This window comes from Dendropsophus ebraccatus, chromosome 8 (assembly GCF_027789765.1).
Source record: "Dendropsophus ebraccatus isolate aDenEbr1 chromosome 8, aDenEbr1.pat, whole genome shotgun sequence".
Taxonomy (NCBI): Eukaryota; Metazoa; Chordata; class Amphibia; order Anura; family Hylidae; genus Dendropsophus; species Dendropsophus ebraccatus.
This window is the reverse complement of record NC_091461.1, coordinates 69,822,040-69,842,978: the sequence shown is the minus strand read 5'-3', so window position 1 is coordinate 69,842,978 and position 20,939 is coordinate 69,822,040. Positions and strand designations below refer to the sequence as shown.

The 20,939-nt window shown below is 40.8% G+C and overlaps 1 protein-coding gene across 2 annotated transcripts in view; it reads left to right on the top strand.

Moving 5' to 3' along the window:
• SGPL1 (sphingosine-1-phosphate lyase 1) overlaps positions 1–20,939 on the top strand; it is a 42,910-nt gene that overhangs the window by 7,601 nt on the left and 14,370 nt on the right. The window contains exons 1-11 of one of the 2 annotated variants that reach the window (XM_069980632.1): positions 968–1,077; positions 5,480–5,645; positions 7,146–7,213; positions 9,548–9,695; positions 10,708–10,787; positions 12,325–12,453; positions 15,878–15,966; positions 16,463–16,571; positions 17,486–17,584; positions 19,746–19,892; positions 20,461–20,699. In XM_069980632.1, the coding sequence (XP_069836733.1) occupies positions 5,489–5,645; positions 7,146–7,213; positions 9,548–9,695; positions 10,708–10,787; positions 12,325–12,453; positions 15,878–15,966; positions 16,463–16,571; positions 17,486–17,584; positions 19,746–19,892; positions 20,461–20,699 (1,265 nt within the window). In that variant the 5' untranslated portion in view covers positions 968–1,077; positions 5,480–5,488. Of the gene's footprint in view, positions 1–967; positions 1,078–5,479; positions 5,646–7,145; positions 7,214–9,547; positions 9,696–10,707; positions 10,788–12,324; positions 12,454–15,877; positions 15,967–16,462; positions 16,572–17,485; positions 17,585–19,745; positions 19,893–20,460; positions 20,700–20,939 lie in introns of those variants that run through there. The other variant, XM_069980631.1, reaches the window with a different exon arrangement.

Here is a 20,939-nt window from a genome sequence, read left to right as displayed (position 1 = left end):
TGGCAAAATCTTCAGTGGGCCGCCTACCTGTGTGGGCCCGGGAGCGGCCGCCCCCTCTGCCCCCACCAAATTACGCTACTGGTCATGAGTGTAAGTAGTGTAACCAAAGTCTGTGCCCCTCTCTTTTATTAGAAAAAAGCAGAGGAGAAGGGCGCTTCTGGGTGCGGTATGTTAGATTTTTCCTGGGGGGAGGGTGTGTGATGTCAATAGTAAAGACACACTCTCCTTTGAGTGTTGTGCTATTGCCAGGCATAACTCTGTTGCCGCGTTTTAATAAATAGTATTTTAGAATATCCAGCCTTGCAAGCGTGGTCTGTATACCGCTGTGCACATGTAGCGGTTCCATGTTTGCCTCTTTTTCCATATGTGCACCTCTCTAGGAATATTGGTGCTCTTTTTTTCTACAATAAAAATGGTGGATATGTATCAGAACAAGTGCAAGTAAAATGCACAGAATCTGCCTATTGTAGTACCTAGTCAGATTGTTTCTTCATTATAATAAGGATCTCTGTAAACACAGAGCCGTCATCTGCCAAGTCACAGTAGGCAGCTGCTTGACTCCTCAACGTCAGCATATGAGCATTACTATAGTATGTGCTGAATTATGTCTTCTGGTACTTTGTATTGCTTTACACCTGGTTCCTCTCATGTCAGCTGAACAGGAAGCATAGCCTGTACAGATGCCAACTCCACATAACAGATGGGTGGGGGTGAGTTGTGTTGTCTACAACTGGTAAGCAGATGATGGTGGTGCACTAAATTATTTAAATCCTGTAGCATAACTAAACAGGGTTACAGGCCATTTTACATGTTGTTTTCATGATGGGGGTAAAGGAGACCAAAGAAGACAAAAATGGGCATCCAGCCTAAGTTCCTGTACAATGGAAGGCTTATGTCTATGATTAGCTGTCACTGTGTCATACTTGTCTATCCTCAGTCACCCGCTGGTCTTGTTGGGGCTCCTGTTTATTGAGATGGGACACTGCTGTGGCCAGTGATTGGCTGAGCTGCTCTAAGCTCTCATCTGACAGCAGGCAGCAGAGACAAGCAGCAGGGGACCGGCGGGGACTCGGGTAGGTAAGTATCTTTATTTATTTTTTTTAATTTCAATTTCCCTACAGCCTCAACTGGAATAAAGAGGTGTTTAAAACTTGTTACCCAGATGGACGAGCTATGAGCTGACTTTCATTACTTGCATAGCCATAGACCTTAGTATGCCACAAGTATGCTGTGATATATGTTTGAATACCATTGGCAAATCTTACGTGATCATGTGTTTTAAACTGTATAGGAGATCACAGCAAACTGCTATTCCTTATGTAGTAGGCCAACTCATTAAAAGTGTATCGCACACCTTAAGCATTTTTACAGTTATGGCTATGGTTGCCACCTGCTTTCCTATGTCTATAGAGTGACATACCTCTGTCTGCTGTGGTATATGTGCAGGTTACATGTCTGATAGAAGCCTGAGACGTGATGTGAACAGCGCCATAGTTCTACGAAGAGTTTGATCCCTCAGTCTTTTGTATTTTTGTTGTGTGCGCTGTAATTTACAGAGTGCTGTTATCTTGGTTATACAAAGATTTTCTCATGTTATACAAGATAAGATGGAATTACAAGTCTTCCATATATCACATAGCAGCATTTGGCAGTCGGTCACTTGTGGAGTAGAGCCAGTTTACTAGTAAACACACAAGTACTGTAAGGCAGATTGGATGGAGTTCTGTGTTTATATAAATATGAACAATGTATATGTCTTAATAGTCTTACTTGTAATGAAATAGTGAGGTTTTATCTTTTGCTTATCCCAAAATAGAGGAGACCAGATGTTCATTCTGTGGTTCCTTTACACTGGTGGTAGACAAAACATGTCATGTAACTGTCTTATGGGCAGTAGTAAAAGTAGGGGTGCATAAATGTTGGCTACAAGTCTTCATATGGCTAAGATGCCTATACCTGAATGAACTTAAACCAAACAATTTTGTTTGTGAACCAGTCACCCACTAAACTCTTAAGTACAGGTACAAGGTACATGGAACTGTCTGAGATATAGAGTGAAAGGCGAGGGGACAGTAGAAGGGGAGACAAATTTAGGGAATGTAATCATGTGCCTGAAGAGATTAGTTTTTAAAGCATGCATGAAACTGAGTGTTGGGTATGAATCTAATGTCTTTGGAAATGAAAGGTTCTGATTATGGAAAATGTTAGTAAGACTATTAGCAGAACGTAGAGCACGGGTAGGATGGTAGGTGGAAATGAGGGATGAGATTATGGGGGGGGGGGGGCAGAATTGCGGAGCGCTTTATGGGTGAGGGTGAGAAGTTTGGACTAAATTCTGGATTTAAAAAGAATGTGTCAGAAAATGACTTGTTTAAATAATGTTTTTATGTTAAACATATTTAAGAATTTTGGGCGAAATTTCTTCTAACTTTCCAACCAGTGCAGTGACTGGCACGGGGGGGGGGATGTTAGTGTAATGGCTGGAGAGGAAGATGAGTGGCTGCCGCATTCAGGGTAGACTGGAATAGAGAATGAAGGACCAATTAGTTATAGTAGTCAAGATGAGACTGGATCAGGGTAACCATAGGAGTCTGAGCTGGATCAGTGGTAAGAAATGGAATGGATTCTGGAGATGTGTTTGAGGTGTAGGTAACAGGAGCGTGCAAGAGCTTGAATATACGAAGCATCAGGTTGGTTAGAGAGAAAAATTGAGTTTGAGAAATAAATAGACACTAGTGGTTTGTAGGAATGCAGGGGTGATATTATGGGAAAAGGTGTATAGCTGGTTGTCATCAGCGTAACAATGGTATTGAAGACTGAATCTGCTGATGGTCTGTCTGATAGGGGCTGTATGGAAGGAAAAAAGGAGGGGACCCAGGATTAATCCCTGGGAACCCCAACTGTAAGTGGTATTAGAGAAGTAGAGCCAGAGAAGAGAAAGCAGAGTCCTTGAGGCTAAGAGAGTGGAGCATGAAGTGGAGGAACAAGGGTTGTATGGTGTCAAACACTGTTGAAAGATCTAAGAAAATCAACAAGGAGTAATTTCTTTGTGACTTGGCCTTCAAGAGATCGTTTGACACCTTGGTAAGAGCTGTTTCAGTGGATTGAAGGAACCGGAAGCCAGCCTGTAGTGTAGGAGGTTGATTATAGAGTTATCAGAGAGATTGCAGGTTAAGTAAGAATAGACCAGATGTTCCAGGAGATTTGAGACTGGTCAATAATTAGATGGACAGGATGGGTCAAAAGATTTTTTTTATCAGGAGTGGAGTTATTACAGATTGTTTGAAGAAGAAAAAGATACCAGAGCTGAGGGAGTTGTTGAATTTTTTTTTTTTTAGTTAGGTCAGTAGTGAAGGCAGGAGAGAGTGACTGGATGAGGTGAGGGAATATGGTCACTAGGGCAGGTGGAAGGACAAGAGGAGGAGAAGAGCTTGGAGACTTCTTCCTTTGTTACTGGATCAAAAGCTAAAGGGCCTATTACACGGGTCGTTTAGAGGAGCAAACGAGTGGTCTCAGCGCTTGTTTGCTCCTCGTTCCCCGCTCGCTGCCGCCGCTATTCAACGTGGCTGCAGCGAGCGGGTGAGTGCGGGAGTGGCGGCGGGGAGCTGCGGGGGGGCTGCTCGGAGGATCGCTGATCGTCCGGACAGCCCATAGGATATAGCAGCGTCTACTGCCGATGCTCCTATTCAACGGAGCGACTGCAGCAGATCGTTGCTATATCACATGTTGAAAAACAAGCGACTGCAACGATCAGCCGACATGAACGATGTCGGCTGATCGTTGCACTCTATTCCACGGGACGATTATCGTCCGTATCGGCCGAATACGGACGATAATCATTCCGTGGAATAGGGCCTTAAGACAGCTTGGAGAAGAAGCCTGGACAGGTAATGTATGATGCTGCAAGGACATCGGTAACGATAATTGGGCCGTGGAATAGGCCCAGTAAACGAGCGGCGATCTAGAAGATCGCAGCACGCTTACATCGTTGATTGGGCCCTCCTCGGCCCATGGAATAGGACCCTAAGAGTGTTGGAGAAATGGGAGGCGATGAGATCTATGGGACTGGGAAGTGATGTCAGCAAAAAGTGTCCATTTTTAGATTTGAAGTAGGAGGCCAGGTCTTTAGCACAGAAGTCAGTGATGGGTGTGTGAACTTTGGGCTTAAGAATGGAGGCATTTTTGATTGTTGGACATTGAAAAGATAAGGGAGGTGAAGTAGGTTTTTTTTGGCGATAGGAAGGGTAGAGTGAATTTATAGTGTAGGAAGTTTCTGAGGGTCTAGATTTCCACAGATATTCAGCAGTCTTAGAGCACCGCCAAAGAAAACCAAGTTTTCAATGTCTTCCAGGGCTGCTGGCACCTGTGGCAGAGTGTGCGGAGAGTAGGGCGGGCTACAATGTCTAAGGTAGTTTTAGGGAGTTGTGGTAGTGTTTGCCCGGCAGGAGAGAGATTGGGGACAGTGAGAATTGTAGGTAGTCTGAGCTGGTGAGTGTTGATGCCAGACAGATTTCTCTATATGTATGGGGAAGGAGTGTCAAGAGGGGGATGTTTGTGATAGAGAAATAGAAATGGTTGTGGTCTGATAACTCAGATCAGTCTCACAGCTTGAAGAAATGCCTGACCTATTACATGAGCCTGTGTATTATCTTATAAAATTGCATGTGTTAACTCTATTTATTTATTGTTATTTTAAAACGTTTTTTTTCCACCGGTGCCCCTAACCTTTTGTACTTTGGATCAAAAACAAAAATCTGTTATCTGAGTTGCTTCTGACCTTTTTTTGTATACTTGGCCATCAGATGTTTTGCCCTTTTATCTTACTTTCTGCAAACTGCCTTTAAAAAATAACAAAAGTATGGCTAAGGGTCCTATTTGATGAAATAATTTTTTGTCTTCTCCGTTCAACAATAAACGATTGCAAACTAGCGCTTTTGGGAACGACCTAAAATTGTTCAGCATATGAGTATGTGCACACTACGGAATCGCGACGGAAAACCCGTCTTGGATTCCGCAGCTCGCTGACTGTTGGCTGCGCACATCTCTGCCCGTCCCATAGACTCAATTCTATGAACGGAGAGCAGTAGTAGGTACATGTACCCAAAAAATCTTTTAAGGGAACCTGTTACCACTTTCATGGGGGAAGTTTCCAGTGTTTCTGCCTGCACCTGTTATACCTCAATAAGAGGTTATGTCTCTTACATAGTTGCACAGATTGGCTGTGGTCAGTGTTTCGGGGAGCTCGTATCTATTCCCTAGTTCCTCTATTTCCTGCTGTGTATACTTGGCACCCGTTGGTGGTCAGAGGAACCTGCCCTGTACAATCACAGTACATCTATATTGTGGCAGAGCAGGTAGCCTAAAGTTTATACTGAACCTTAGCTTACACAGTTAGGTGACATGGTGATTGTACCCTTCTGTGCAGAATTCTGTGCATTTTTAGAGTTTTCTCATCATACATACTTTTCTTTTTTCACAGAAAGCCCTCATGGATTATAAAGAAATTGCTCTACAATATGTGCTTGACGTTCGAAGCTTTATAAACGATTCCCTCAAAGAACTTGAACCATGCCATCTTATAGCACTGACATTTGCCTCCACATTGGTGGCAGTATGGACATATAACTTTGTTTTCCAACGAGAGAGTAAGTATTTCATTAAGCATTGCAGTGAATACAGTCTCCACGTATGTTATATCTTCATCTGTACAATCCAGCACACTTAAAGTAAACATGCAGCAACCCGAGGATAAAATATTGGCTAAAGATTTCTTTAAAGTGTCCAAGACTTGTACCGATCTACACTCCACCCGTTTTTTTTTAAACTTTAAGAGGGGAGAAGAGGTGCTGCAGCTGTGGTCCTCTTCCGCTTTATCTCCCAAGCGGTACGGGTCTTGGCACTCAAACCTGGGCCGATCAAAATATTTGACATGTCAAAAGTTTTTTTATAACGACAGGTACACTAAACCAGATGGATACTTATGTTATTGCACCGTATCTGCCTAGTCATTTGTGATTACTTATATCTTTATTACAACCATACTAACTATATAGAAAATAACTAAAAGAAATTAAGAGGAGAGGATTATTTTTTAAATGCTATTTTAAGAGACTCCCTGTAGCGACATCTCTGTACAATAGGTGCCATTATAGCAGTGATGGGGGATTGTAGCCTACTAATTTTAGAGAAATAAAATTCATCTTCATGTGAAGCAGAATACGCATGAATATAATGAAAATTAAGACATAACCTCATTCAAGTTGGGACGGTTGCAGAGAGCAGTAGTAGATATACTACTTGTTTAGCTCCTATGTTGGTGACTTGTTATCTCCCCTCATTGTTTATAACCTTTGTTTTAGCAAAGAGGAAATATCCGCCCTTTTCCTAACATCTGAGAGACTCACAGCAAGCTACCTGTGTGAAAATTGCATCATATAACTCTCATTATTCAGCCCACAAAGTGCAGAGCGCTGAAATATCTGAATAATAAATGGGGATCGCTCTAACAATGCCAGGTTGTGTTCTACTCACATAATGGGCAATGTGGGTTTGTGTGTATTAGTTGTCTATATATATCAGTACAATAACTACAGTTAAGTTTAGCTTTGTAGAATTATTTTCTCAGTAAGGGCACGTTCATACTTACCGGATCTAAATAACTGAACTCGGCATCAAATCTGCTGCGGATCCTGTAGGTGTGAACGCACCCTTAAATTATCATTAGTTACCTTTAGGACTCTAGTGACATTACATTTTGGAGTACTTTATATAAAGATTCAAATTTTTTTTTTCCAGTAGATGGGTTCTCGGTACATATTCCCGGAAAACCACTTAAATAACTTTGTATATATTTATAATATATTATAAATACATAACATAATATTATAACATATAATATGGGCTCTATTGCTGTCCTTATTTTTTTTTTTAAAGGCATGTAGGGGGTCTGTTAGGAGATTTGTGCTGCCTGAACCATGGGTGGTGTGAAACCTCAGCAGGCGGCTTTGTTACACTACATTGAAATGCTGCGGCTGTGGTTCGGGCAGTATTGATCTCCTGACTCTTTTTGAATCCTCTTACATACTTGGTAAGGATGCCATGCATAACGTTTGTTTAAATCTAATTTATTGCATTCTTCATACCAGGTATAACATCCAGATGTAAGAAGCAATTTTTCCGCATAGTCAGAAGATTGCCGTTCATAGGCTCTAAGGTAAGTAACAGCAAGACTAACTTTATAAGTGTCTGTACAGGGAGGATTGTTATCTGTAAGACCAGTGCACAGCAGTTTTGTGGTAAGAATAGGAAGCTGCATTGTTACTTCACACGATCAATCTTACTAATACCAGCTCTTTACATTAAGTGACTTCACTATCACGGGACTCTCCATCTTCTCTTTTACATGTCTGGTTTGCTCAGCTGTGTTGCAGTTTACTTCAGGTCATTGTACTAAAGGAGGCCATAAAGGGTGAAGTCATGTCTGCGTCTCTCTTCTTTGTATCGGGGTAGGCATCCAGGGAGAGGGGATGATTATATAGGAGATCAGCTGTCATAACTTGGTTATTTTACAAAAATAATAGTAATCCATAATAATGAACATAAAGATTTTTTTTTTTTTTCTTTTTGGTTAGTTCCGCAGGCCAGATCCTTTTTCCCCTGGGTGTCTGCTGTGAGGGTAGAATGGGGACACCACCATACACGTTAGATTTGGTTGATTTTCCTCTATTCTGTGTGATTGGCTTATTAGCTTTTCCCATAGTGCTTGGCTTTATTATCAAGGGCCGGTCATGCTTGTTTACCGAGATGCTGACTTGGCTTGTTTGAGCAAATTCGATGTGTTGCTTTTCCCAGTGTTCAGGTAACCTACAGTTATATGTAAACCATCTGACTATAAGTGCAACCTGTCTTTTTTGGCATCCATAGTCTTATCTGTGGCCACGAGGTCTGCTCTTGAGTCTACAAGGCATGTTTATTAATAGTCTGCACATATGCATGTTTACAAAGCTTGGGGTTGGTGACAGTCATGTGCCGTTTTTTCTTTAGATGTTGAATAACTAGAATATAGGGTCCTTTCTAATGTTTGGAATATTTTGGAATAGAGAACTGATGCTTGTCAGAAAATAAAAGGCTCTATAAATATTGTTGGCCATGGTCAAAGATTGCCCCCTTTATCTTTCTACCCATACACACAAATGCGGTATAATCTCTAACTGCACTTTACACCTTGTACCCACACATGCTTGTAAACCTGCCTATTGCCTCCTTGGATGATTAGTGCCCTAATAACCTGATAAGATAAGTGTAGTAAAGTATCTTCTATCTACGACATATTGTCAATGAAGCAGAGATAGGAATATCATGGACTGAAAACTGTATTGGTAAATTCATTTCATACGAAATGTACACCTTTACAGTCACATCTTCATTTCTTTACCCCATAAAAAATGCAAATATAAACTCTTTAAACAGTCTTCATCACAAACCTGATTATATATATATATATATATATATATATATATATATATATATATATACACACACACACTGGTACCTTGGCTTTAGAGTAAATTGGTTTTAGAGCTTAAATTTTTATATTTTTATCTCTCCCCGGACAGAGTTTGCTGCTATACTGCGCCCACATCTGCCCTGCTCAATCCTTCATGCTTCCTGCAGTCTCTGTCAGTCCTTGTGTTTCCCATCCTCTCCATTACTGTACAGTAACTTAAAATAGCACATATTCTGCTGTTTCTTAATGTTTGTTCCATTTTTTTTTTATGTTATGTCATGTTATTCAGAATAATAAATCAATAATATTTTTGGGGTGTGGAACCAATTGCCTTAATTTCTTATGGGAAAATTTGCTTTGGTTTAAGAGCGGATTTGGATTACAAGCATGGACCCAGAACATATTATGCTTGTAATCCAAGGCACCACTGTGTGTGTGTGTGTGTGTGTGTATATATGTGTGTGTGTGTGTATGTGTGTGTGTGTATATATATATATATATATATATATATATATATATATATATATATATATATTATAATATAAAACCTCCCAGTAGCAGACTTTGAGTGTGCTCAAGCCAGCATCACTGCTCTTCCTCCATCAGCCACAGTCTCCTGCTCTGTTGCTTGCTTGAAGACCGTAGTTGGCATAAGTAGAAGCAGTGCTGCCGGCTGTAGCACTGCTTTTATATTCATGACGTATAGCCTGGTTTACAAAACTGTTTGCACAGATGTCTGCTTTTTGAATTGGCAGATTGTTAAAAAGCTACTGATTCTGTCTAACATTCATACCTGTATGTGTCCATGGTAACAGACTACAAACATACTTTGTGTAGTTTTACTTTGCAGTCGTACTGCTCTCCATATATCCTAGAAGAGCAGCTTGTATATTTTGACATGCAATATGCAGTAATAATATTGTAATATTGAGCAGGACAGCAGTAATATTGTACTCTTGTGGCTTCCGTATTTGCAGCTGCATTGTATCTATTACAAGGATGGTCACAAGTCTAAAATCTTTTTTTTCTTTTTTTGCACAGATCCAGAAGGAACTGGATAAAGCTTTGAATGATATGGCTCATCGACTGTTAAGTGCAAAAGATGGAATGACCTTCGTGAAAATGCTCCCGCGCAGTGGACTTAAGCAAGAACAAGTTATGGAGAAGTTGAAAGAATACACTGCTCTAGGTAAAACCCACAGAGCACTAGTCATAGAATGTTTGTTCCTAAATTAAGGAAAAAGTGATCCCAAACAAATCCCATGCTTTAAGGGTTCTTAGGGCTCTTGGCAAAGCATGGTGATAAAATGCCAAAAAATAGGAATTCAGAGTCCACAGAATCTGAGGTTATATTATACGGTTTTATTGTGACTAGAGATGAGCGAATTGGTCATCTTAACAAAGCAAAGTGATTTATTTGATCAGCGCTCCGCTCATCAAGCCAACTGCCTTTCAGTGCTGCTCCGTTCCTTGCCACTCCTCCCAGGATGCCGGGAAAAGCTGGATCTATCCTGAGAAATGTCTTCCAGTTTCCCAGGATTGGATGCAGCCTTTCTACGACACCCAGGGTGGAGCAGCAGGAAGCTAATCAGCGCTGAAAGGCAGGCGACATGATGAGCGGAACAACCAGTGAAAACTGTGCTACATGAATGGGACTTTTTCATTTCTGGCATAAACTAAATAAAAAATTTTGTTTGTTGAACTTATCTGGGGTCTGTGTTTCCTTCCAAGACAATTGTGCCACCTATCTACTTTGTTTATTCCAATGCTAAATATGCAGGTGTTTGTAGTGTGCTGCATTGTTTAAACAGGAATATGTCCCATAGTTCATACTAAATTATAGTGCAAATTAAATTTTAAATCCATGTCACAGATTGACAGTCTTTCTCTGAGGAAAACGCATAGCTAGAAAACAGGTTAGCTCCATTGAATGGGTTTAATCGACGTCCAAAACCACAGCAAAATCTGCAGCATAAAATAGGGTGCATACTTTTTTCCATCTGATGTGCTGCAGAATATAAAGCCGAAATCTAAGTGCGGAAAACTGAGCAGAAAAATACTTACACAATGTAAGTATTACATCGTTGTTATGTTGGTCTTTTTCACCAGTTTATGCTTCCCTTAGATATGGCATAAACCTAGTGACAGATTCTCTTTACCACTCTTATAGTACATAGTACAACAGATTTGTTATGTTTCAGGTGAAGTATCTTGGGAACAAGGCAAAGTGTCTGGAACGGTTTACAGCGGAGATGAGAGGCTTACCCAGCTTCTGGTGAAGGTAGATATAATCAAAAAGTTATTATCCTACGAAAGATAACTTTTATCTATTTGAGAGTGCCTTTTTGTACTAGGTGGGCTAAAAATGTATAAAATTATGCACCAAAATCCTGACATTTGTAATTAAGGCTAGGGCCAATCTGTTCGTTTATCATATATGTCTTATGAAAAATAAGGATATAAAAACGGATGCAGTTGTATGCCATCTACCAGGATCCGTTTTCCATTGACTTGCATTATTAAAAAAAATAGAAACTAAGCATTTTTAGACCCTTTTTCAACCACATTTTTCTGTATGTTAAAAGTAAACATTTAGGCTATGTTCACACTTTGTAAGAGACCGGCCATTTTGTGACCTGGCTGGGTCACAAAAGCGATCGCTTCATTGTGTGAACGAACAGGGTTTCCTACCGCCGCAATTTACTGAATTGTGGCCGCAGAAAACGGACATGTCAGTTGTTTGTGGCCCGGCATGGGATCCCGGCCGGAGCATAAACTATGTGTATACGCTCCGGAGGGGATCCCATAGAGGAATAGGCAATGTTCCACGCTACATAAAGTACCGCCGTTGTTGCCGATGGCAACAACGGCCGCACTTTTACGTAGTGTGAACATAGCCTTAAAGTGGATCTATTAAACAGGAAGTGGTTATGCAGCGTGGCTTTAGCCTTAAGTAAATCTATGAGTAATGCATTGTAAAATAATAAAACTATTACTTTTACATATACTTTCTTGGGGTGCTGCTGTTTGTTCTACTTTTTTACCTTTTTCATGTAAAACATCCAGCAGTTTCAGCTGTTAAATACATGGCAGCTGCATAGGAAATGTAGTATTAATTGGGTGGGTGACTTTATAATACATGGCCATTCTGTGACTGCACGAGAGGCAGCCAATAGAGGTAAATTCCTGATATATCTCTACAACTTTCATATTAACTGGCATTGTACTGTAAGGACCTTTCTCTTGTAATGACGTTTGTTTAAAGAGCCTGTCTGCTTGAATTCACGTTACAAATTGCTGACAATGTTATTCCAGGAGGCACCTAGTACCATTCATTTAGATGTCTGTGCTTCCATAATATAAAAAAAAATGCCTTTATTCCCCTGTGCAAAGTGTTAGAAGTGTTCCCAAACCTCTGAATTACTGCCAGCTAAAAAGCAGGGAAAGACATAAGAGGTGGAGCGAGTAGGCACTTGCAGAAGATCAGGAGCTTGGAAATGCCTCTCTGGCACTTTACAAATGTAGAGAAAAATGCTTTTATTCTCCTGTGCAAAGCATAGAAGGATACATGAAAGGTATTGTGATTCTCCTACTAGTTGCAGATGAGAGATTCACTGAGAGCCTCCCAATGCTACAGAGAGTATGTACTGTTACCCAATGTTTACTAAAAACGTTACTAACATAGTTGTATACTGCACACATTTGACTTGTATCGGGGGAAACCAAAAGATACTTTTCAATGCATGACATATTTCTATGCATGATTATGTGTTAAGATTGATTCTGATCCAATTATGGTAATTATCTATGCTTTTTAGGTGTATGGAGAGTTTGCATGGAGTAACCCTCTACATCCTGATGTTTTCCCCGGTGTGCGTAAAATGGAAGCAGAAATCGTAAGAATGGCATGTAACCTTTTCCACGGTGGCCCTGAGACATGTGGAGCAGTAAGTCCTGGTACACAACTTTTGTGCGGAATTTAATGGCAAATAAGGTTTATAGCTCTGCAGTTACTGAGTCAGTAGATTGTCCATGACTTTTATGCACCTCTGTGTGGTGTACACTCCTTGGCTTAGTTACTTTGGCTCCTACACATTTACACTTTTCGATGATGATCCATTATTTCACAAATGTCTGTAAAGACTGCATTGGTAAAAGCTTATTTTTTATAAACTAGCGGCAGTGGCATGAACACTGGAATTTATTGATTTAGAGGTGTGTCCCAATACTTTTGTCCATGTAATGTATATAGCATGGTCTCTATCCTTTTGGCAACATTCTTAACAGCCTAAGAATGCATGTGGCTAAAACCATACCCTATGGGGGAGATTTATCAAAGGGTGTAAAATTTAGACTGGTGCAAACTGGCCACAGCAACCAATCACAGATCCTCTTTCCTTTCACCAGAGCTGGAAGCTGAGCTGTGATTGGTTGCTGTGGGCACTTTGCATCAGTCTAAATTTTACACCCTTTGATAAATCTCCCCCTATGTGTTCAGTAGTAGCTGCCGGATGTTGTTGGGGTTAAGCAACATCATTGCGCTGCTGTTGGTGAACGTGTGGTGGCGGGGTTTCAGCTGCATGCTTTTATAGGTAAAATCGCTCATAATAGTCTAAGGGTCCATTTACACTGAAAGATTATCTGGCAGATTATCTGCCAAAGATTAGAAGCCAAAGCCAGAAACAGACTATAAACAGAGATAAGGTAATAAAGGAAAGCCTAAGAGTTCTCCTTTTTTCAAATCAATTCCTGGCTTTGGCTTCAAATCTTTGGCAGATAATCTTTCTGTGTAAATGGACCCTAAGGCTAGGTTCACACTGCGTTTTTGCAATCCGTTTTTTTGCAAAAAACTGATGAAAAAACGGATGCATTTGTGTGCATCCGTTTTGATCCGTTTTTCCATTGTAAAAAAATGGATCAAAATGGATTCGTGTTTTTTTTTTTTTTTACAGACACAAAAACGTAGCTGACACTATTTTTGTGTCCGTTTAAAAAAAAAAAAAAAAAAAAAAAAAACGGATCCGTTTTGATCCTTTTTTTTTTTTTTTTTTTTTTTTTTTTTTTTTTTTTTACAATGGAAGTCAATGGAAAAACAGATCAAAAGGGATGCACACAAATGCATGCGTGTTTTTCATCAGTGTTTTCCAAAAAAACAAATGAAAAAACGGATTGCAAAAACGCAGTGTGAACCTAGCCTTAACCATTAAATCTACATTTTCTCTTAGGACACTATTAGTTGTGATTTAGTAATGAGCGAACTTGCTAAAAGCACAGGTTCGGCTGAACCTGATCACTCAGCATTTGAAAACTAGAGAAGTTGGATGCTGCCCTAGGGAATCCTGGAAAACATGGATACAGCCTTAGGTTATATTAGGGCTGCGTCCAACTTTTCCAGTTGCTGGGAGTCAAATGCGGAGTGTTCAGGTTTGGCCGAACCTGAACGTTCAGCAAGTTTGCTCATTGTTAGTTGTGATCTGTATATGGAGCTGGTGAAAGGTCACAGATTTTGCTGGGACCCACCTGCATCTGTGCGAAGTTTGGTAACGTGCCAGAACCTCCTCTACTTGGAGACATTCACCACTATGAAACATGAGCCTGTTAATTCCCAAGGTTCCTGCTGTATTTGCAATGCTTTTAGTATTGCTTTACCTCAAATACAGTGTTAAGAGTTCTGCTGCAATTCCTTAAACGGACACCTACGTTGAAGAGAGTCCATTGCACTTGGAATCATATGTTTCTAGTGTTTAGTGTGTCTGCACAAGGTCGTGGTTGGATTTGTTTTGTACTGATCAGAGAGCACACAGGAAGTCGGCCACAGCTGAGCTCTGCACAAAGGGCTCTGCTTTACTGTATATTGTCTGCAGGGTATTGAGCAACCAGCACTCAGCAGATTATTTCATAATGTCTGTTACATGAGTTCAGGTTACATTTTACATGTTTTTCAGACAGTGGGTTGTCCTAGTTGTTGTGGGATGCAGAAAAAAATATCTTATTTGGGTGGTATACGTATAGTACCAAAACATTCAAGAAAATGTAGGCATTTGATCTGCAACTACAGCTCCCAACAGTAATAACATTTTTTACACCAGTAGAAAACCTGCATGCAGGCCAAGACTAGAGCAGGGCCCCTCTTTTCTCGTCTTTCAACAAAAACATAGTCACCCATCTCTACAGTGACAGCCAACCATTTCCCGAGATGGGACAGTGCCACAGCCAGTCATTGGCTGAGCGGGCTGTCGCTGCAGAGACCGATTTTTAATGTGATGACTAGGATTAGCAGGGGAAAACCGGGGAAGCATAGAGAGGTAAGCATAGTTTCTTTATTATTTTCTACATACTGACGTCGAGTACCCCTTTTAAAGGGAATTTGGTCGGGCCTGGGTTCTGACAGTGTGCTGTAGGTGACATTCCCCTAGTGAGCATGGTACCTTTTGGTAATTCATCTGTGGAGTGGATTATGCTCTTTTTGGGGTCTCCCACTGTAAAGAAGAGTCAGAGGACAAATGTCACCAGTGACCTCTGACACTGGCTCTTGACACTGGCGCATTCATGAACCGCAAAAATTGCGCCAGCGAGCAGTAGGCCGGGCAACATAGATTATTTATGAAGAAGAGGGAGGAGAAAGCAGTGGTGAGGTGTGTCAGAGTGTAGCACAGACGCGGAGCCACAACCAATTACCAAAACGTGCCATGCTTACTACGGGAATGCTACCTACAGCCCTCTGTCAGGACCTCTGGTGCCCTTTAAAGCAAGGGCTGCATGGACATCGCTGATGATACGGCAAGGGCTGCACAATCATTGAGCCGTCTGATAGGGTCTGTAAGCGAGCGCTGATTTATCAGCTCAGCACTTGCTTACCCCATGTAATAAAGCGCTTAGTGACACCATTTGCAGTCTCCTTACTTAATAATCCTGCATCTTTTTACTGCAGACACCTTTGCTTCACCCAAGCATCGACAATACTTTGGTTTGGCAATACATTACATGGTAAAATGAAAGATACTATGCAAAACATACAACTGGTCCCACAAAGAACAAGCTGCCATATGGCTACGTCAACAGGAAGGTGGAAAAACTAAAATTGGCTGCATTATTAATGGGTTAATCCCTTGCCATAACTTTATATAACTGTACCACAAGGGCCTTCTTGTCATAGTGATTTCATGATTATTACCATTTAATCAACAATGGTGAGAGGGATCACATACACAAATATATTCACATACATTGGGGTGGGCCCCTCGGCATCCTAGTCTGATACTGCCTGTGTGACTAGCGTCAGAGCATTACATTGACATCACTTTGATGGATTACTTAATAAATGCGGTCTTGTTTTTTTTTTTTTTTTTTTTTTTCCTTTTCTTTTTGCAGGTGACATCCGGAGGAACCGAAAGCATTTTGATGGCCTGTAAAGCATATAGAGATTTGGCATATGAAAGAGGAATAAAGTACCCAGAAATGTATGTATTATGTTTTTACAATAATATATTGCTTTGCTTGCACCACACCCCTATAGTACATTTTAAAGGGTTATTTTGGCAGTACAAACAATTTCATGGGCCGACGTGTAAGTGGAAGCAGGGGTAAGCATTGGGGACTGGAATCATTTAGAATAAATGTGGTACTGCCAGAATATAAGCCAACATCACACAAGCTTCACAGGTCATGAGTATTTCCTTTTATGACAAAAAAAAAAAAAAAAAAATATGACTCCAGATACACAACAAGGGTTGTGTGTTTGTGACCACCAACTGTATTAAGCAGAGTGCACCTACCTTTCAATGAGTAGTGCAGGTAGGGTGAAGGATCAGGCACTACAATGTTTATGGGCACCCTAAGTACGTAGAGCTGATGAGAAAACCCCTTTATTTTCTTCTAAAGACTTTCATTGTAAACCATTGATGTCACTTTCATTTTAGAAATAATGTGTGAATGTAAGCATATGTTTTATTGCAGCGTTGCTCCAGTAAGTGCCCATGCCGCATTTGACAAAGCTGCTCATTATTTTGGAATGAAGATGGTACACATTCCCCTGGATAAGAAAACCATGAGAGTGGATGTGAAGGTATTTCATTTTTTTCATAGTGTATTAATAGTTTTTAGCAATTTTTATTGGATTGAAGCAATACAAAAATTAAATGTATTGATTTGCAAAGTTGTACCTTCTTCCTGTTTTGGTACAGTTCACAAGATTTAAATAAATCTATCGAACCTGTACAGAAGGAGTAAATTTTTATTTTACATTCAATTAAGTAGATAACATTAATTTCATTGGCATATGATTTATAACGTGTCAATTTAAAGGGGTCAGACCATTGGGAGCCCAGCAATCTCTAGAAAAGGGTGACCCAAAGCTTTCACAATAAAGCAGAGGTTCACATACTCGGTCATCACTCTGTTAATTGTTTAACGCACTACGAGTGGTGACGCACTACCATAAACAATAGAACCACGGTTGAGCATTTGCACAGACGCTTCTTTCAGAAAGGAACTTCGGGGGCCCCATTCTTGGGATCATATGAAGGGGGGGGGGAGGGTGACCAGGGCCCAACAGCTGTGGCTAAGTTAAAGGGCAACTCCAGCTATTTTTTTTTGTTCCAAATCATCTGGTGTCAAAGTGCCAGAGAATTGTAATTTACTTCTGTAAAAAAAAATTCAAATCTATCAGCTGCTGTATGTCCTATATATCTACGTCTATGACATACAGCAGCTGGTAAGTATGGGAAGACTTGAGATTTTTTTATAAAGGTAAATTACAAATCTCTGGCATTTTTTGACACCAGTTGATTTGAAAGAAAAAAAATTCTGGAGTTGCCCTTTAAGTTTTCATAGTATGGTTTAAGACTGAGCCACAAAAGGCTATATTATCCTCCCCAAAAAGCCTCTTGAAATGTTGATATATACCATATAAGTGTAACGTTTGTACAAAATAGGTTACCTCCTGTAGTTTATTCACATATGTATTCAATTTTACTACAGGCTATGAGAAGAGCTATCAATAAAAACACAGCAATGCTGGTTTGCTCTGCTCCTCAGTTTCCACATGGTATTATCGATCCTGTAGAAGAGGTAGCTAAGGTAAGTACCCCTACTGTATTGAAGTCTAAATAACCTCTGTAAAGGTTTATTAAATACGAAAACACTGATTCCTTTCTAAAGCCCTTAACATATATGATGAGCAGGTGTGGGGAAATGCTGCAAAGTTAAAGGCCTTTTACATGAGCTGACTCATTCAGGAGTGTTGCTAGTAACGCTCCTTGGGTCGATAATTGGCACATGTAAAAGTGACATTGATTAGCCAAGGAGCCAGAAAATACCAGATCCTCAGCTGATCGCTTCTTTAGTTCAAGCTTCGTTTATCACCATCAGCTGTCTATCTTCCTGTGTAAACATGATGTGCAGCTGATGGTAAAGGGAAACTGGGGACACAAATATATATGCATATATCCGTGCTGTCAGTATACAGATTACAAGCAGTGCATGTTTGCCTTGCGCACTGCTTGTGATCTTGCAGATCCCTGGTTCTCCCTCCTCTGGTTGCTTATGTATCTTCAGAGAACAGGATGGGAGCCAGATTAGAAGCACATTTTCTGCTTGCTGTGCCAGGGGGGTGGAAGGGGGGGCACAGACTCTGGGTCTGCTTAATTTTCACTCCGCAAATTAAGGAAACACTGGTGCGCACGGGATATATGTAGAGGCAGTGCGGCTCTACATAAATCAGCGAAGTGGCGGCGATGCGGGACATTTTTAAGCGTGGCGCAGAAAACGCTAGACTTTAATAAATGTCCTCCTTTGTTTTCTTCTTGGCATTGGCTGTCTTTGGGGTGGTAGTTCTACTGCAGAATACATTGAAAGCTAGACACCCCCCTGATAGTATTGCATGATAGATAAGTAACTGCCTGTATTTCTTAGCAGTGAGGACACCATTAATCCTAACCAATCCTTAACAAAAGCAGCTCCAAACTTGCAAGGAACCTCCATATGCTTTACTGTTGCCTGCAGACATTCATTGGTGTGTCATTCTCCAGTTCTGTGAACACACTTAGGCATATGCTTAACATTTTGACTCATTAGTCCAGAGCACCTCTCACCATTTTTTTTACACCAGTTCCTATGTTTACCTGCATAGATGAGTCACTTGGCCATGTTGCAAATTTGCCAAAATCCTTCTGGCTGCGGTTTTTACATAAATCACTTCTAGACACACATCTCCAAACAGTAATAGTGTGTATCTGGGTCCTGCTAATTCTGAGCTGGTGGCACTGCTAGACATCGCATTTTAAGGAGAAGTTTGTGTGATGTATCTTTGATCAGTTTCTTTGGCTGATCACTGCATCTACAGTCCTTAACACTACTCGCACATCTACTAACCCCAGTCTGCTTTAAAATCTTTGCCTAGAAGGGACCTTCCTTATTTAATAGATCTACCTGTGTCTTGTTGCTGTGCTTTCTTTTGCCATGTTGTGTGACATGACATTGCCCACAACCTCATCTTTGTAGCAGAGTTTGGCTGTTCCTCACCCAGTTTTAAGCCTCCTGAACAGCCGTTTTACCTTACATATAAAAAATTATCATTATTACCTGTTATGAATCATTGCTTAATCATTCACCTGATTATAATACAACAAAATTGCTGACTGTACCTGTGCAAGTATACCTAGAAGAATTTTTTCAGATATGTTGAAGCTGTTTTCTCAGTCTTTAAAATGACACTGTCATCCCCTTTTTGCATTCTGACTTGCAGATTATGCTAAGTGGGCGAGGCTTCATGCCAACCACACCACTTAACCCTGCCCACGGCGTCACCGTTGGCCCCGCCCCTCCATGACGTCATAGGCACATAGGGGCCTATGTGTCGATGACGTCACGGAGGGGCAGGACAACCAGTGACTCTATGAGCGGGACTAAGTGGCACTGTTGTCGGGAAGCCTCGCCCACACCACAAGCACCATGACGTATGATATAAAATAAAGTATGAAAACTGGTAAACTTAACCATTACATCTGTGTAGAGAAGTCAGAATGCATAAAGGGGTTGACAATGTCACTTTAAGTTGGTTTTAGAAATGTGGCTACATAAAAACAGTAAGGAGGATAACAGAGCTGACAGACATATTTTGCACTGACCACTAACCAGAAAGTGTATCATTTTTAAAATCAACTTTACATGCAGGAAAACCCTTTTAAAAGTGAAATATAAATCTGTGGTTTGTTCTTAATGCTCTGTTCTTTTACTTTAGCTGGCACGGAAGTACAAAATCCCACTTCATGTGGATGCATGTTTGGGGGGATTTCTCATTGTCTTCATGGAGAAAGCCGGTTTCCCTCTTCCGCCATTTGACTTCAGAGTCAAAGGAGTGACCAGCATCTCAGCAGACACTCATAAGGTATGATAGCCAAGTGAAGAGCATGGAAGGATTCTGGGATTCCTGCTGATCATTGGCAAAAAGTCCCACTGGACGTACTTTACTTTAAGAATTGAATGTTGCTGTACACATGAATAGGCTATTCCACCATTTTAGAATTATTTCCATAGTGCTAGACCTGTAAAGAAATAAAGAAAAGCAAAAATAAAAGTTGCTTCCCTAGCCCTGATTCCCCCACAGGACCTACTGCAGCTCCCGTATTTTCAGCTGCTATTCCTGTACTGCTCCAGTCTTCTGCTTGTTTCAGAGATAACCGCTCACAGCAGGACCAGTGGCTGCAGCCGTGTACTGTCTTGGCTAGTGATTGGCAGAGTGGGTACGTCCTGCTCTGAGCACTCATCTCTAAAACAAAAGAGGCGTTGAGTGTAGGAAACGTGAGTCGCAGTGGTCTGTGATTAGAAAGGTATAGCCTTTTTTTCCCCTTCCACTCCTCTACTACAGCCCTACAGCAATGATACTCTAGAATACGCCCTTAAGTGACCATGTATAGTTTACATCATGATGGCTATATTTTCTGCTTTCTTTCTAGTATGGCTACGCTCCTAAAGGGTCTTCAGTAATACTGTATAGTCACAAGGACTACAGGCATTATCAGTTCTTTGTCACTTCAGACTGGCCAGGTGGGCTCTATGCATCTCCCTCTATAGCTGGTTCTCGACCTGGTGGGATTGTAGCTGCTTGTTGGGCAACAATGATGCACATTGGAGAAGATGGATACATTGAAGCCACCAAGAAAATAATTTCGACTGCACGATTCATCATAAAAGAGTATGTGAATTTGTGTTCAAATTTGTATTAATTTAGTCACATAAATTATTCATTTTTTCTTAATCCTTTGGTCAACAACAAGACCCCACCAGTGACCGAATTCTAATGTCTTGTTAAAAACACATTTTGGGGCCATGTCACCTGTGTATCTCATGCAAAGAGAAAACTAATACAAAGAGGTGCTCCTCGAGTGCACCACTATCAGTGCTCACAAGGCAGCACAACGCCGCTGGTCGCAAC